Source organism: Centroberyx gerrardi, chromosome 23, assembly GCF_048128805.1.
Source record: "Centroberyx gerrardi isolate f3 chromosome 23, fCenGer3.hap1.cur.20231027, whole genome shotgun sequence".
NCBI classification, from domain to species: Eukaryota; Metazoa; Chordata; class Actinopteri; order Beryciformes; family Berycidae; genus Centroberyx; species Centroberyx gerrardi.
The window spans coordinates 14,071,785-14,088,000 of record NC_136019.1 but is presented as its reverse complement, the minus strand read 5'-3'; the positions used below and the strand labels follow the sequence as shown (position 1 = coordinate 14,088,000).

The 16,216-nt window shown below is 41.3% G+C and overlaps 1 protein-coding gene across 1 annotated transcript in view; it reads left to right on the top strand.

Moving 5' to 3' along the window:
- The window catches only part of slc24a2a (solute carrier family 24 member 2a), a 39,936-nt gene extending 26,738 nt beyond the window's left edge, over positions 1-13,198 (top strand). Inside the window, exons 6-11 of the mRNA XM_071926563.1 lie at positions 3,397-3,495; positions 5,422-5,504; positions 11,034-11,168; positions 11,394-11,483; positions 11,919-12,085; positions 12,949-13,198. Of these exons, the coding sequence (XP_071782664.1) occupies positions 3,397-3,495; positions 5,422-5,504; positions 11,034-11,168; positions 11,394-11,483; positions 11,919-12,085; positions 12,949-13,198 (824 nt within the window). The remainder of the gene's footprint in view (positions 1-3,396; positions 3,496-5,421; positions 5,505-11,033; positions 11,169-11,393; positions 11,484-11,918; positions 12,086-12,948) is intronic.
- The last annotated feature ends 3,018 nt before the right edge of the window (positions 13,199-16,216 follow it).

Here is a 16,216-nt window from a genome sequence, read left to right as displayed (position 1 = left end):
GATTATGTGGGTTGGTAGAAAATTTCACGTCCAGTTGCCGGTCCCTTTTAATGGTGTACCTAGTCTTAAGCAGTTAAAACCTCATATATACACACAGGCGCGCACACACAAATGCACAGTATACCATCCCCTGCCCCACATACTCACACCATGAGAAAACACAAGGCACCAGTTGTTTTTTGTTTTTTTTGCCTATATGGGCCCATTTTCCATCTGCATCGCTGAGAAATACTTTGTCCATGCCTCAGTGCTTACTTGGAGGTTCCACAAGCTGCAGCAGCGGGTGTATACGTACACGTAAGTTGTACGTCACTGAATTTGGCAAACTGAGTGACTCATCCACCCAGTAGTTGCATAACAGGCAGGGCTGACAGGGAAAACGAGGCGTGGGAGGGGTAATGTAACGATGTCCAGGGAAGGGCAGCCAAAGACTGGAATTGTTTTTTCTTGAGGTGTCTCGTATTGCTACATCAATATGTAAAGTGTGTCGTTTTGGCGGGGTGTGCAAAATGCACTTTATATGCATTTCTTAGGAAACATGTATTTTCACACGCTGAATCACTGGACAATCATTTAATCATAGTGATTCGTCGTCCCATTCTGTATGATTTCAACATGTTTTTACTTTAAAATGAAACCCTGCAGCTGCTGCGATTTTTGCCGGACAGACAGCAAGAATGAAAGAAATGATTCAGCTACTGTCACATGGACAACGCTTTAATGTTAAAAACCAGTGTGTTTCTGCTGTGGTAGTCATCGGCAAGATTACAGGTTTGCATGCACAGTAGAATGAGAATGAATAGAATAAAGTAGAATGAATATACACGGAATGTACAAAACATTAGGGACATCTTCCTGATATTGAGTTGCAGCCCCTTTTGCACAATCCACATCTCAGTTGTCTCAAAACATCCTTCTATAATTCGTCTGCTTCTCTTTATTTACATCTCCTCCTTTGTGATTGGTATGGCTTTTTAAGGGAAATCAATAAGGCATAATGGCGTGTACGATCAGTGTACTTCGTGAAAATAGTAAGTGTCCCTAATATTTTGTACATTCAGTGTATTCCATGGCATCAAAGATGGCCAAAGATGGACCCATAGACCAATGATACGAGAGTATAAAAAAAAAAAAAAAAAAAAAACACAACCCTGAATTTTTTTTTTAACATTAAAGCCTTGTCTAATCAAAAATAGCGGAATTATGTCTTTGTTTCAGCTCACTCTGATTCATGCACCTTGGTGGAGCTGCAAGGTTGTGACAGTTTTTTTGCCCTCAGACAGTTAATGCATAATTAAATTTGAACCATAGGCACTGAGGCTTAAACTTTAGATTTAAAAGTAGCTTCACAGCTAGTACAGATGAATGACTCTCTTCTACATAAAAGACAGAATTTCCTTCAGCTAGCTAGAGCAGAAAGCCCAGCCCTTCCACTGTACACCCAACCAGAAACAATGATTTCACACCCACACTCATATTTATGCATACACACACACACACACACACACAACTAGATGACAGTGACCTCCCAAGGTGAGTGATGACAAGGCAGTGGAATCTTTGATTGCTATCTCAAGAAAATGTATATGTGTGTGTGTCTTTGTCTCTCTGTGTGTGTGTGTGTGCATGTGTGTGTGTGTGTGTATGTCTGAAAGAGAGGGAAGGGGAGGGGCTGTTCATTGCCACCGAATGAAAAGAAGAAAGGGTGAGAGAAAGAGGGTGTTTGCAAAAGACACATGAGTGAGAAAACACGAGTGATGGAGCAATTGAGAGTGCGACAGAGGAAACGGAAGAAAAGCCTGGTGGTGACTTGGGGTGGTTAATGATTTTGCCAGAAGGTCGCAGACAGTGTTGACATGGTTGGGTGGAGTACATATTGACGCATCACTGTGTCAAGCACTGACAAATCAGCCATCCCTGCTCTTTTCAGTGAAAAAAAAATCTTTCACATTGATTCCAATGCGCTGATTGAAAGTTGGCAGGACATGCATCCAAAGACCAACACGCATACTAAATCAGTGAAATTAAATATGGATACATGACAGCCACAAGGTTAACGATGTTGATAGTTCCTAAGCAGACCGTATCCTTATCTGACCATCATGCACATCCTCTTGACCACAACTACTGTATTTCAGGCTGAGATTTCAGATTCTTGCTAGATTAGGTAAAATTTCCCACGTCGTTGTCGCTCAGTGAAAACGACTTCAAAAGAAAGGGGCCTACAGTAGCTACTACGACTGAACATGCCCAGCCAGCACTCACTGATGGACTTGAGCTGTGTGTTTTGTGAGCCATCAAATATTAAAATCTAGCTCTTGCATTTGAATGACCTGGGATCATGAAAAGCTGCACTACATGATTTTGGTGCATTGGAAGAATGTTTCCTCCGTGTTTCTGTACTGTAGCTTTGTGCGTGTGTCTGTGCATTGGGATTTCAAGCCTTGGGGATTTTGTGGAAAAGTCATTGTTCCACAAGCCAGCGGCTAGTCATTGCTAGTCATTACAGCATGGGCTAAATTGCCTTGCGTGAGCCATTATTTTGAATGTCAAGAGGGCACACTGCTTATATAAGCCACGAGGTCAGGTTGTTCAATTGATGACCAGTTCCAATTTAATCCACTGCGTCACAGCTTTGTCTTTTCAGAATGAATGTACTTTTTGAATCAATAAATACTATTACTACTAACAGCAAAAATATATTTGCAGTCATTGCTACCAATGATTTTCAGTCTGTTCAAATTCTGTAATTAGGACATGTGTACTATGCTACAGTATTAACTAACCCTAACCCTAACTACAAAACAACAGACACTCCTACACACCTACACATGTAACTAAAAAGAGACCTAGCATGTTTATTATAGGGTGTAATAATGATTTAATTAATCAGGTGCCTCCTTTTTGTGTATATTAAAAGTTTGAATACAGATATCACTTATATGTATTTGTTTGTTTATCTATTTTATTTGACATGCTGTGATGCTGCCCCCAGCTAAACCTTTGGTTGCTTTTTGTTCCTCATTAGCATCTAACTTCTCTTGTGAGTCTTTGATCGGATATATGAAGTGAACGAGTACAGGAGTGAATATGACCTCCAAAGGCAGATCTCTTCACAAGAGATTCTCTCCCTGCTGGTTGCCACCACCCAGGACCAGGACATTGCAGGATCATCACTATATGATATGCTCTATCACATTGACTCTCGATGTTGTTTGAATGGCAATATTATGTGTACTCATGGCCTTGTATGCACTGTTTTTGAAATGTGAACCATCTGGGGTCAAAGGTGACAAGCGAAGGACCCTTGAGTTGGATGAAGCCATGGAGCTTTGAAGATGATACAGTGTGCAGCCCTCTGTTCCAGGTTTAATTTCTGTGGTGATTCTCTTTCAGGCAAATTTCGGGAGAAGGCATCCATCCTTCACAAGATTGCCAAGAAGAAATGCCAAGTAGAGGACAGTGAGAAGGCCAATGGAGTGGCGAGCCGTTCAGGCAAGTGGCTCTCTAAGTTAAGAGACAGTTTCTCCATTGCCACTGTCAAGAAACTCTGCCTGCTTTCTTGGCCAGTTGTCTCTTGGAAACGAGATTCCTAGTCCCAGAGAGATGTACCTTATAATTAAAGGTTAAATAAAAATAAATAAATAAAATAAAAAAAACAATGAAATTTACCAGGAAGCCACATTTAGACACACTTCTGAGACTCCTTGGACTTTAATTAAGTTATACTATAACTACTTGAATATTCACAAAGATCAATTGTTGTTTTTTAAATCTTAATAAAAAAACATTTCCCTGCTAAATATTCTGTAAATTGGTGATTGGAATCACCCACTGAAATTGTTAATGAGCCTCACATCCGATGTTAAACAAGCATGACATTATCAAGAACTGCCAAATTGATTGCAAGTGTTGTCTTCAACCAGTATTTAATTCAATCGCAGCCACTGCCAAGTGTAATTCATGTGTGTTTTTCACTTCAAAGAGCACTGGACCAAAGGATAAACAGAGGGCTAGAGAAAGAGCTTTCATGGACACATTGTACCCAGAGCGGCGAAATCAAAGCGAGACATAGATATTTATCACCAAGACAAAATTATGCTAACAGTGCCACATTAACATATTACCATCTTAATTTCATCAAAATGCATGACTGGTAGTGATGGCTGCATCCTGATTTTTCAGGCCTCACATTTCTCTAGATTATTCTGTCTAGTAGTCTGTTGATTAAAGGTGGTTTAACTGCAAATGCATGTCACTCTCTAATGTTGCTCATATACTGTATGTACAATAGTATGTAACTTCTTAACCACTCATACACACTTATATTTACCCCCCCAAAGTTTTTCAGTGCCTGGTGTCTTGACCAATAAAAATACCAAGATTATTGCACCTAACTAAAGCCCCATATAAGTCTTAGTGAATGATGCATGTGATTAGATATGTATCCCGGGTTTAGTTGTGATATGACGCCATCCAGGCGAATGAGTGAGGTTATCTGTTGGACGATAGCGGTGTCAGGTTACGGTATCTATCTGAGAATCTCCCCAACTGTGTCACAATCACACTTGGATTAAACCAATTTCCACAGCAATTATAGTTTAATCATCTGATTACATGGCTTTCGGCTCATTGTATTTTAATAAGGGCTGTTAAGTAAGTCTGGCCTGAAATGAAATGGAGTCATATTAGCCAACAGGATTGGATGATGGAGAGGCATTACAGTAACGTCCACGTGCATATACACAGAGAGAGAGACTTTTAATGCTGTAATATGTTTAATAATATTTCCATTCAATATATTAAAATATATTTACATATGTGATTCATATTTAGATTTCCACTTTTTCCTCTGCCTAAACTTGGCTTTGTGTTTTTTCTAATGGTTTTATATGCTGGTGAGATTTTTTATACATTAACTTCAATTTTTAAAATTAAATTAATTAAATGTTAAAATAAACTGAGATCAGCCAAATTGAGTGACACAGCACATGCAGCTAGAGCCAAGCACACTGAGAGAATCTGAGTGGGATGTGGACATACAGTAGATCTGTGTTGGTGACCTGCCAGTGAATGGAAAATTAATGGAAACTAACTACCACCTCCACTTTTATCCCATCGAATGCTGGCTTGGGTCCGACATAGACCAACAGACACGTACACATGCACATCCAATTTGAAATGATTCCCACTTTTAAAAGAGCAAACTATAAAAATGTTACATGTTGATGATCTCTCTTTGTTAAGTATTTGTATCCCAACTATATGTAACTCCCTGTGCTCAGTTAACTACGAAGCATTGGTGTCTCCCAACTTTGTACATGTCATAACAATTAACACTGTCATGTCTGTTGAGGACAACGACTGCTTGCATGGCTCTGAATGGTTCTCACATAAATTTATCTCTAAACTTTTACACAGACAAAAACCTTCCAAACAGCTCCAATGTGGAAGTGGAAGTAACACCACCGATGAATGGAACAGCGGGGCAAGAGGGGGAAACGGTAAGAAACCACAGCACATGTACACACACACACCAAGGTATAGTAAAGGAAGAAATTGTGCTGCATTATACCAAAGTCCTTTACTACCCAGCCTTACAGTTTCCCTAGCCAAATAACCAATTCATGTTGTTAAAAAGCAACTAACTAATAGACACGTATCAAAGTCAGAGAGAGTCGTTTATGAATATTTTATGTCTCTCAGCTGCGTCAGTGTTCTGCTTTGAGTGTGATTGATGCAAAGGTTGCAGCGACTATCCCACAGGTCACTACTGCTGATAATTTCCCAGCATGCAGTTGGGTGAGTTCCTCCATCTTCAGCCAGACCTGCCAAAGACCCGCCTCCTCCCACTGAGTTCTGTAATCACACTCCTCACTCTCCTGCTGCTCCCCACCACTGGATGCTCAAAACGAACACTCTCACACACATGCGTTAACACATGCACACACACACACCCTCTTTGACACCACGCTCAGCCGCAGAAGACCTCAGAATGGCACCTGCAGCAGTTGTGCCGGCATGAGCGATGACAGTGGGATGCAGTGACCCGCCAGGCCAACAGATGGTCTCGGGGCAAGAGGACACCAAATCAAAGTCGCACACTGAGGAGGAGGGAGGCAGAGGAGGTCGCCATGTCGGTCATCCCGCAGGCTTCTCGCACGTCACACCGCCATGACCACAGACGACCCCAAGACGAAGACGGGCGGGACCCTGCTGCCACTCGAGGATACGGGAACATTGCCAACAGATAAAAGACCTTACACTTTGTTTCTGCATGACCTACGAGTTGAAAACGCATCAGATAACCAAAAGTTTCAATAGCAGTCACTCCGGATTTTCAGACATTCTTTGTTAATGAATGAAGTTAATGAATAGTGACGTTTAATTGCCGGTGCACTACAAAGTGTACAAAGTACAAATTAAGTCACTCTGTAAGGTTTTTTAATATGATGCATTGCTCTCGGATGAATAGTTGATAGGATACACAAATCCACTTCATTTTCCCTGTAAATTTATTCCCTCAGTACTGCTACTTGAAGGGATTCTTTCTCTTACATAATGGTTTTTAAACCTGATTTCTGGGCACCCACGTTTTCACTATACGTTTTCTCAAAGCCTAAAACCAATTTCATAGGCTGTTCTCTAGGTTAATCTGGTGCAATTTACCTTGCTTCAAGTTACTAAATCCCTTTTTTTTTTTTTTATTCAAATGATCTTATATTGCAGGGATATGGAAAGGCTTTGCCAATATATTGTAATGCATGTATTGCATGCCAAGTTCTCCACAATGCTTTAGGGACAGAATTTAATCTTCTGCATCCCACCTTTGGGTGTTTGAGAAAGACTGTTCTGATGTACCATGTTATAGGAACTGCATGATTCGTCAAAACTGAGATCTTTCTCCAGCCACAAATCACTTGAGGGAAAAAAGGCTCTAAGTCAGAAGAGAATCCTCCTGAATAGTGAAAGCTGCAAAACACAGAGGACGCATAGATAGTACTTTGAAATGGAGCCTTCTGCCATGTTTTTTCCTCCTCCAAAGGAAGATAGATTTGACACTGAGTACAGAGTTTTTTCATCTGCTTTTTCTTTCTTGAACCTCCATTAAACACAAAATGATTGGTAAGCATATAGGAGGATCTCAGAATAGATTACACAAGGAAGCCACTAAAAGTGAGCCCTGTTTGGCAATATGACCATGTGCGTATTGATCTATTCTGCTGCACCACATTGTTTTGAGATTGATCTCTCGCTCTTGGTTTAATAATAGTCCTCACTGATGAAACTGTCATCACTCATACTGCAGCCCCTGCAGCTCAAAATATTGGCTTCTCTAAAAACAGAGGGAATGAAACCTTCAGACAATTTTTAGGGAGCCAAACTTTTGAGGTGAAGCCAGAAAACCGGATGTCAAGCCAGTATTTCTGCTTCATTGTCAGTGGTGGAAAATAGAAACACATTTTTCAACTGGTGATTCACAGAATTTGGATGAGCTGGAGACTTATTGGCATGCCTAATTCCTACATGCTGCTATTTTTAGAGGGCTATCCCACAGTGCACCTGTCTGTGTCAGCCAGGAAGTAGCTGGGAGCAGCTCACACCTTCATGTGCCGCCAGAGGCCCCGTCATACTAATTGTTCAATTCCTCCCGGATGCCTTGGCAACCAAGACTGGGGAATAAGGGGATAGTTAAGGTCAACTTAAAAATTGCAGCAGACTTCCAGCACAATTTCCTGGTTCCCTTTTTTTTATAACTAAAACCCTTGAGGCCTGTGCTGACATGCATGATCATATTATATTCCTAGAAACAGCCGAAATTAAAAGGTTTATTTTTCATGAGACCAATATTGTAAAGCTATTATATGTTCATCACTCTCCACTTTTCTAAAGCTCTTTTTTGTAAAGATGAATAACGAGCACATTTGGTCTATATGAGTCACAGCAAGTTTTCTTTTCTTTTTGTAAAAAATGATTCGGGACTTTTTACATTCAGTACAAATTTTGAATATTCATGAGAGCGTAAAGCTCTCTCCTAATCACCTTTTCCATAAATAACAGTGGGAAACCAAAAAGAATGATAACCAACAGGCTTTTCTGACTCATTCTGCCTCTTCCCTCACGGTGTCATAGCTAAGACGATTTGAGAGAACTACTGTATGTGTGTATCATGAATTGAAGGATGGAAGTACCATCTGATCTCAGTATTTGTTTGTTTTTCTTTTCTTTTTGCCAAGTGGTAGGCAAAATTCATTTCCAGATGGAGCTTCTGTGTCAAAGCAAATTCAAATAGAAGATGCTGATACTCACACCAGGCAGCTCTTCCGGTAGCTCACACATTGAGCTGCACCTTTATGACTGAAGAGTTTTGTTCCAAAATGACATGTCCACCATTTGAAAAACATGACACTACTCTTAGAAAATACCAATAGCAAAAATGTTATCTTAAATTATTCTAGAGAGGGGCAATGATACCTTTCAGGTAATGATTTTTTCCAAAACAGATATACAGTAATTTGGAACAGAACTCTTTCTGTAGCACTGCTCACTATTTCTCTCAGTGTTTGTTGTCATCCAAATTACAGATATGGTGTTACCATTACTATATTGAACTAGAGTACTTCCAAATGCATATGGCTGCACCCTGCAATCCTCATTGTTGTCTACCTTCTTCGTTCGAGTAAAATTCTTACTGCTTTTAATATCCATGAAGATACTAAACAAAATTTGGGAGAGCTAGATAATGCAAATTATACCAGTGATCAGTTCGCAGCTTCACTGCAACCAAGCTTGTGGACAGTGCTCTTTTGACCATTTTAACTCTTGTAGCTATTTTGCCCCAAGCCAGGTGCCACTGTACGTGCCTCCCTCCGGGGAAAAACAAATTTAGTAAATGTCACGCCTCCCTCTGTAGCTCTGTGGTGCCTGGTAGAAGTCAGTGCCTTTAAGCTTGGAGTTGGCAGTGGTGCCAACTGAGGCACCACAGGGCAGGAAGGGCCCCCAAGGGGCTGGCATTTGGGAACCAACTCTGAATGGGGAGCACCAGCTCTGTGGGGTACTTCAGCCTAGAAAGCAAACACCAAATCATAAATTAACAAATGACAGAACCATGGTATGGCAGAACTATGGCAGCATTGGCATTTGGCTGGTGTGCAATGCCAAGCACGTCAGCCAGAGATAGTGACCTGTATGCTGTAGCCATATCCGTAAAAGAGTTGGAGGTCCACCAACAAAGTAATTACAGAGCCAACTGTAATGCACTTGTGGCAAGCTTGATCAATGATCTGAAATTGTGTGGTGACAATTCCTCCTAGGGGATCAAGGTGAAACTATTATTGTTATTGTCATACTGTTTAGACTACTATCAACCTATAATTAATCTCAGTTCTCCACATCTTTGAGGTTTAGAGGCATGGGTTTGGTTTAGAATTGATTGTTGTAAAACCTCAGGTTTTGGTTTTAGGCCTTTTAACTGACAACAATGCAGCCATCTGGATATGGAGAGGGGGAGAAATCAGAATGCCGAGCATAAGCAATGCGAGCACTGGCTTTTGTTTGGCAGCAGCTGATTACCAAGGTTACCAGGCAAGACTCAACAGCAGTCGCTGTCACAGCAGGATAAGCTCCATATGATTCATGTTTCGTGCAGTAGCCATCTTTAAAATCTTCTACATCACAACATGCTTAGCTGATGTGATCGATAAGGTTAAGGCTTAGGCTTCTACATGCAATAATTATTATTATTTGCTGAACCACATCTGTTATCATTCTTTGCTTCCTAGCATACGTCTTTTGCCCCAGCTTTCTGTCTGTTTGTTTACGTTTGGCTCGCATCACTCTCAAAAGGGCAAGGGACAAATTCTGGGTCATAAGTGTGTTCTGTTCAGATCTGCATGTATGGACCTGCTCCCCACAGGTCCCCAAGTCTCCTTTCCCGCCTGTATAATTGGATACAAAGGGACCTTAGACATCTTTCCACTCTCAAAAGGATTTGTGTTTGTACCTTTAAAGTTTTCAAGAACCAGTATGTCATGTGATTGAGGGAAGTGCCTACTTTTACATGAATGCAAAAGTATACTACATATTTACAAATATTTATGTTCACAGTATAGTCTAATATTGAGGCTGAATATACAGTATGTCTCCAGCAGATAAGGTGTAGACCACATGACTGTGTACATGACATATATATAATTTGTTTTCATACTTTTAGTAGATACAATGAATTACATGTGTTGTCTTACCAAACAAACTATCTTGAACATGGCAACATTGGATGCCATTTATGTATATGTATACAAGAAAGGATTTATTTAGTTGACGTTCATGGAGAGAGCCTGCCAGTGCTTTAGTACAAGTCATCTGCACATAGTGACATGCTTATTCATGCTGATCCGGAGAGAGGTAAAGGTCTTTGGCTCACTTGGCATTCCAGTGGCAGGTCCAATCAGACCCTGGGGCTCTGCTGGTGCAGACAGCATCAACAGTAGCCAGTGATGAGCCCCTGATGACTGGAGAGGCAGAGCCCTCCAGGCTTGGTGCAATCTCCCAAATCACAGTCATCAAACACCTCCGTCTCAAGGTCACCCCAGAGCGAAGGCAAGCGGGCTGCCAAGTCTTGCCATCAATTTCTCCAGTCCTCTTCATTGTCTTTTCCTCCTTGAAGTGCTTGTGTTACGAGTGTCCCAGGCTTCTCGGGACAGTTGCTATGAAGAGGTATATCCCAAATGAACCAAGTAATCAAGCTGAAGGAGACACTTGATATGGAAGAACATAGTTGAGCATGTATTTTTTTTTATTTTTCAGATGTGTCATCCCTTTAGGTACATGTGATAAAGCATGATTTGACTCCATTTGTGTTTTGTTCTGAGTGGTCAAATAAAATGAGATTATAGTGATATTGCTGTGTGACATGACATGATTTTGCACAGCTTTAAAATAGGGGTTGTGTCACCTGTTCCGATGACTGTTTTCAAACCTTTATCTCCTCTGTCTTCTCTCTGTCTTCCCTGTTCTTCTGTGTGTCCTCTCAGGCTGAGGATGAGGAGGACGAGGACCAGCCTTTGAGCCTGTCCTGGCCCGAGTCCAACCGCAAGCGCTTTACCTACCTCTTCATCATGCCTATCGTCCTCCCGCTGTGGCTTACGCTGCCTGACGTCAGGAAACCGGTGCGTGTGTGCGTGCCTGTGCGCATGCCTGTGCATGTATGCGTGTGTGTGTGTGTGTGCGCGCGCACGCATGGAGGCACGAATCTGGATGACTGAGTTCTCTTAATGAAGGCATTTCAAACAAGGACGTCATCCATTTTATGTGGATAAATATAGAATCCTCATTTGTCTTCTTTTTTGCTGCTAAATTCACCATTTGCCCTCTCTCCATCCTTTGTCTGTCAGACTGCCAAGAAGTTCTTCCCCGTCACCTTCCTGGGTGCAATCTGCTGGATCGCAGGCTTCTCCTACCTAATGGTGTGGTGGGCTCACCAGGTACATACAGTACACCAGTCTGGTCATACTGTGGCCATCAACATGCATTTACTATATAGGACTTGACATTGTGGTTACCACAGCAGTATAAGTACATTAGTAAATTCTCACATTATCGCAATTCTTAAGAAAAGGCACAGGGAAGATGAACCGATGAGTCTTTTGTTATAGGTAGTTTGTACAACTTCTCTCCATTTCTCATTATATACTTGGCATTCAAAATTGGACCATACTGATTAATCCACCCACTCACAAAAATAACCACTCTCTTACTCAAAACTGAGAGATTTTAGGAAAAGACAAATCATGTCAAAGCTGCAGTTTTGTTACCTTCACCTCCTCTCAACCATTCTCACTAGGAAATTAAAAAATAAATGAAACAAGAGATTAGGTTTTATTTACGCCAAAGCTTTGTTTTCTATTCCTTTTTCGCAGGTTGGAGAGACCATTGGGATTACAGAGGAGATTATGGGCCTGACTATGTTAGCAGCTGGTACCTCCATCCCTGACCTCATCACCAGTGTTATTGTGGCACGCAAAGGGCTGGGAGACATGGCAGTCTCCAGCTCCGTAGGCTCCAACATCTTCGATATTACTGTCGGGTATGCCCATCTGACCATGATTTGAGCCTGTACAGGGTGGTGCTTTATGGTGCAGAGTCATATTCATTTTGAAGCCATAGTGTGAAGCTGTAGTTTTAAGTGTATGTTTGAAAGAAACACTGGGGCAGTTTGTGCTAATCATCTATGTTGCCCCTCTCTTTTACATTATTCCTGCTGGTGTCTGCACGCAGTCAGCACAGTTGAAGATATCAGAGCTCATTTTCCTCCCTTCACGAGAAGCCATTTGCTGCCATTCATTCTTGTACAGTATGAAAAACAACTTCCACAGACTTGAAAATTGCCCAAGCTAGATAATCCATCACAGTGAACATGAAGCCTTAATTTAGTTTTGTCAGAGTTTCTGTTTAATCGTTATTTCATTGTGCCCGAGTTGAGTGTTTTAATATCAGTGCGCACATTGTGTTACACTCTGCTTCCTGTCAATCACCTGACACCCACAGGAAGAAATGGAAGTCTCCGGCATGAAATAATCCCTCAAAAACATGTGGCTTTACAAACTTTATTGTCACATCCGTGTGTTTTTATTGAGGGTGTCCTGTCAGCTGAGACCGCAGTTAATTTAAAGCAAGGTTTGATACTGTAATGTGTGTATTTTGCTTGTAAGCTAGTAAATGTTAAAAAATCTAATTACATACAGCATGCATTGCAAAATGATTGGGGGAAATGTAAAGTAGACATAGGCAGTAGTAAATGGGCTATAACTCTAAATGACACAAGTCTTAATCTTGTCCTTTAAGACAAATAAAGATACTAATAGTAGGTAATGTCGTGGACTGCAGCTCATACAGGGCTTTAATCCCGCAGCATGTGTCATGTGTGTTCCTGTGTGTGTCTGCTTCCAGACTGCCGTTCCCTTGGCTCCTGTGGTCCTTCATCAACGGCCTACAATCGGTGACAGTCAGCTCCAACGGCCTCTTCTGTGCCATCGTGCTCCTCTTCCTCATGCTCATCTTCGTCATCATCTCCATCGCCGCCTGCAAGTGGCGCATGAGCAAGCTGCTGGGCTTCATCATGTTCCTGCTGTACTTCGTCTTCCTGGTGGTCAGTGTCATGCTGGAGAACAGGGTCATCACCTGTCCTGTGTCCATCTGAGGACCTCCGCCACCTGCTTCCCCTCGCCTCATCACCACCACCACCACCATCCTCCTTGTCTGCCATCGCTCTCACGCCCCCTGACCCTTGTGACCCTTGACCCCAGGATAAAAAGAAGCTAAGAGGAGGAGTGGACAAGAGCATAATGTGAAAATGTGGAGACTACCTTTATTTTGAGTGGGGTGGGTGGTGGGTGAATTTAATGAATGAGGACGCACGGCTTGGCTGGTTTAGCGGAGGCCCGACCTGAGTGGATTTCATTTTTTTGGGTGGGTGGGGGTGGTGGGAGGGGGTGTGGGGGTGGGGGATATATCAGTATATCAACCAGGTAGAAAAGCATTGCGCATGCCATTTGTTTCACTAGATCAGCTGGATTCAAGACTACGTCTAGTAGGTTGAGGAGAATGACCTCCTGTGAACTTTGGGAAAACCAAGAACTGCACTGTATTAAACTCTGAATAATAGATGCAGTGACTGAGCTTAGCAACAGAGGAGCAACAATTTTAGCTCTCTGACTTAGAACTTGTGAGAATACTTGAACATACACACACACACTAGTTCAAAGGATTGATTCTCAAAACAGTGGTCGACACTGTCACCGAGAGTGAATGGGAATTCGCTGATGAGCAAATCGCGGACTGTGTGGACGGAGGGGGTTTTGTAAACGCGGGAAAAGCATCGGAGCATGTTTCCCTGTCAGACGGTAGAATATGGTATTGAGCAAAAAGACTCTCCTCTCCTGCGGGCATTGCAACTGAGCGACAAGGGATGAAACACTCAGCTTTGCATCGCAGTGCTTTGCTGGACAGATGAACTTCTTTGTTATTTCTTTTGCAAATTCATCTTGTGCTCATTCTAAAAGACTAGTTTAAGCTTTCCCTCTTCCCCGCCAGATGACATTTTCCACCATGCCACTGAAAGTCTCTTCAGTGGATTCTTTTTTTTTTTTTTAAGTTTTGGATTAGTAAACAATTGTCATGAAACATAGAAGTAGCATCAGATGTACTGTAGCAGTATTAGGCGTAGAGTCCTCCTGGCAGCCTGCTCCTGGGTTGCACACCTTTTTCTTCACATCTTCGTTTGCCATTGAACACACATGTTCTGATTGTACAGAGCTTGTCATGCTTCACATACACCGGTTGAAAAAGGTGAGCTCTATGCGGAAGTTAAAAAAAACAAAAAAAACAAGTCTAACTGAATTTTAGCCTCTCAAAATATATCCTAGCCTTCAATATCTTTCACTGGTTGAAAAAACAAGCATGAGTACCGTAGACTCATAAGAGTTTCATAACTGATAAGTCAATGTCAAAATAGTACATTTGAAAAGAACTGACACAGTGTTTAAAAGAGTCATGGTTGATTTAGATTAGTCAATGTGTAGTGCTTTGTTCACAATAGGAACTGGGTCAGCTCACTGGCTAGTCCGGCTCCTGGGTTAGTAGCTTCAAGGAGCCAAATGCATGTAAAAAAGACATTTGGAGGTGAATTATACCAATCAACCTTTAAGGAGTTGTATACCAAAATGTATACTTTTTCAAACATGTCAAATTTCATAACTTCTTAATGCAAAAGAGTGGTCAGTCTCTATGTAGAAAATGTCAACATGTATGGTCAATGATATCTATCAAACTTGTGCAATTTATTTTCTAATCGAAGGTGCTTTTGTCTGCATGTGTGCAATCTGTATATTAAGACATCACACAATTACCATTCCTTAAATTTATCTATAGAATAGAAATTATACTACCAGTATTTTGCAACTACCTGCAAAAAAAAAGTATACATCTGTGTTTTATACTGGAAACAGAAAAGTTATTCCATGAGCAAATCTGATGCAGTCATAACCACAATCTCTCATAAGCTACATGGAATGTGGACATCACAAAACTAACAGCAATATACAGTGTGTGTCGTCGTCGAGAATTGCATTCCCATGCGTCTGTCGCTGCTGTCCTCCCTGTCTGATGTGACCCCACGTCAAAACCCCACGAAAAAAAGGTGGGCGGGACATTTCCCCTGAAGCTGACCCACAGCGTTCCCACACCCCTCCTTCCTCTTAGAGCTCGAAGCTGGCCAGAAACATCTGCTTTACCTCAGCACAGCCTCTGTACAGTAGCTTAGTAGGAACTATCTGTAAAATAGTAGTAAATAGATTCTCTGAGTGTGTGAGGAAAAATGCATGCGAGGAATCTGGGCTGGTTACCCACTGACTGTACAGGTGAGCTAGACCAACTATTTATGTTCACTTTTATGCATCCATTCACAAAGAAACACCAAGTACTCATTGATTTTCCTTTGTAAATATAGATTCCTGCTTTTCCCAGGTTCACCGTTGTGAACCTGGGGACAAAACAAAATGGTTCACATATGTATTTTATTTACTTTTTATTTAATTTCTTTTTTTTTTTTTTTTTAATGGATGGTTAAGGATATGGATATGCTGGTCCTTTAGTATCATAGCAGTTATTGAGCAAAACAAAACAAAAAAAAAACCACAAGAACATTTATTTTTAAACTACTCTCCCACATCTCATAAGTATTCATTATACTGTAAACATGCCTATTTTTATTTCTGGTATGAACATGAGGGCTTGAAATACCACATTGCCTCCTCACATTCAACAAGCATAGATCTTAATGATGCTGTTATGTTTTCCAGTGCCACCGTTGTTGTTTTTTTTTCTTCTTTTTGCCATTGGGTAAAGGCGCCAAAGTTTCGGGGCAAATTTAACAGCAACTCCCTAGCATACAAATGCGCAGAAACAGAAACAAAATTTGAACCTTGCATTACCCAAACTCCTCATACGTTAAAACTGTTGTCCAGGTTGTGTGTGGCGTGCTCTCATATACATTTGCTTTGAACATTTCCACCTCCACTTCATTAAGTTGCCCTGACTTATCCAGTAGTAAATACCTAGACTCAAGGACTTAATTTACAACAGCTACGTCTCTATAATCAGTCTAGTGCTTTGCGGGGGAAAAAAAACTCCTGCACATAAGCCAGACGTTTGCCATAAA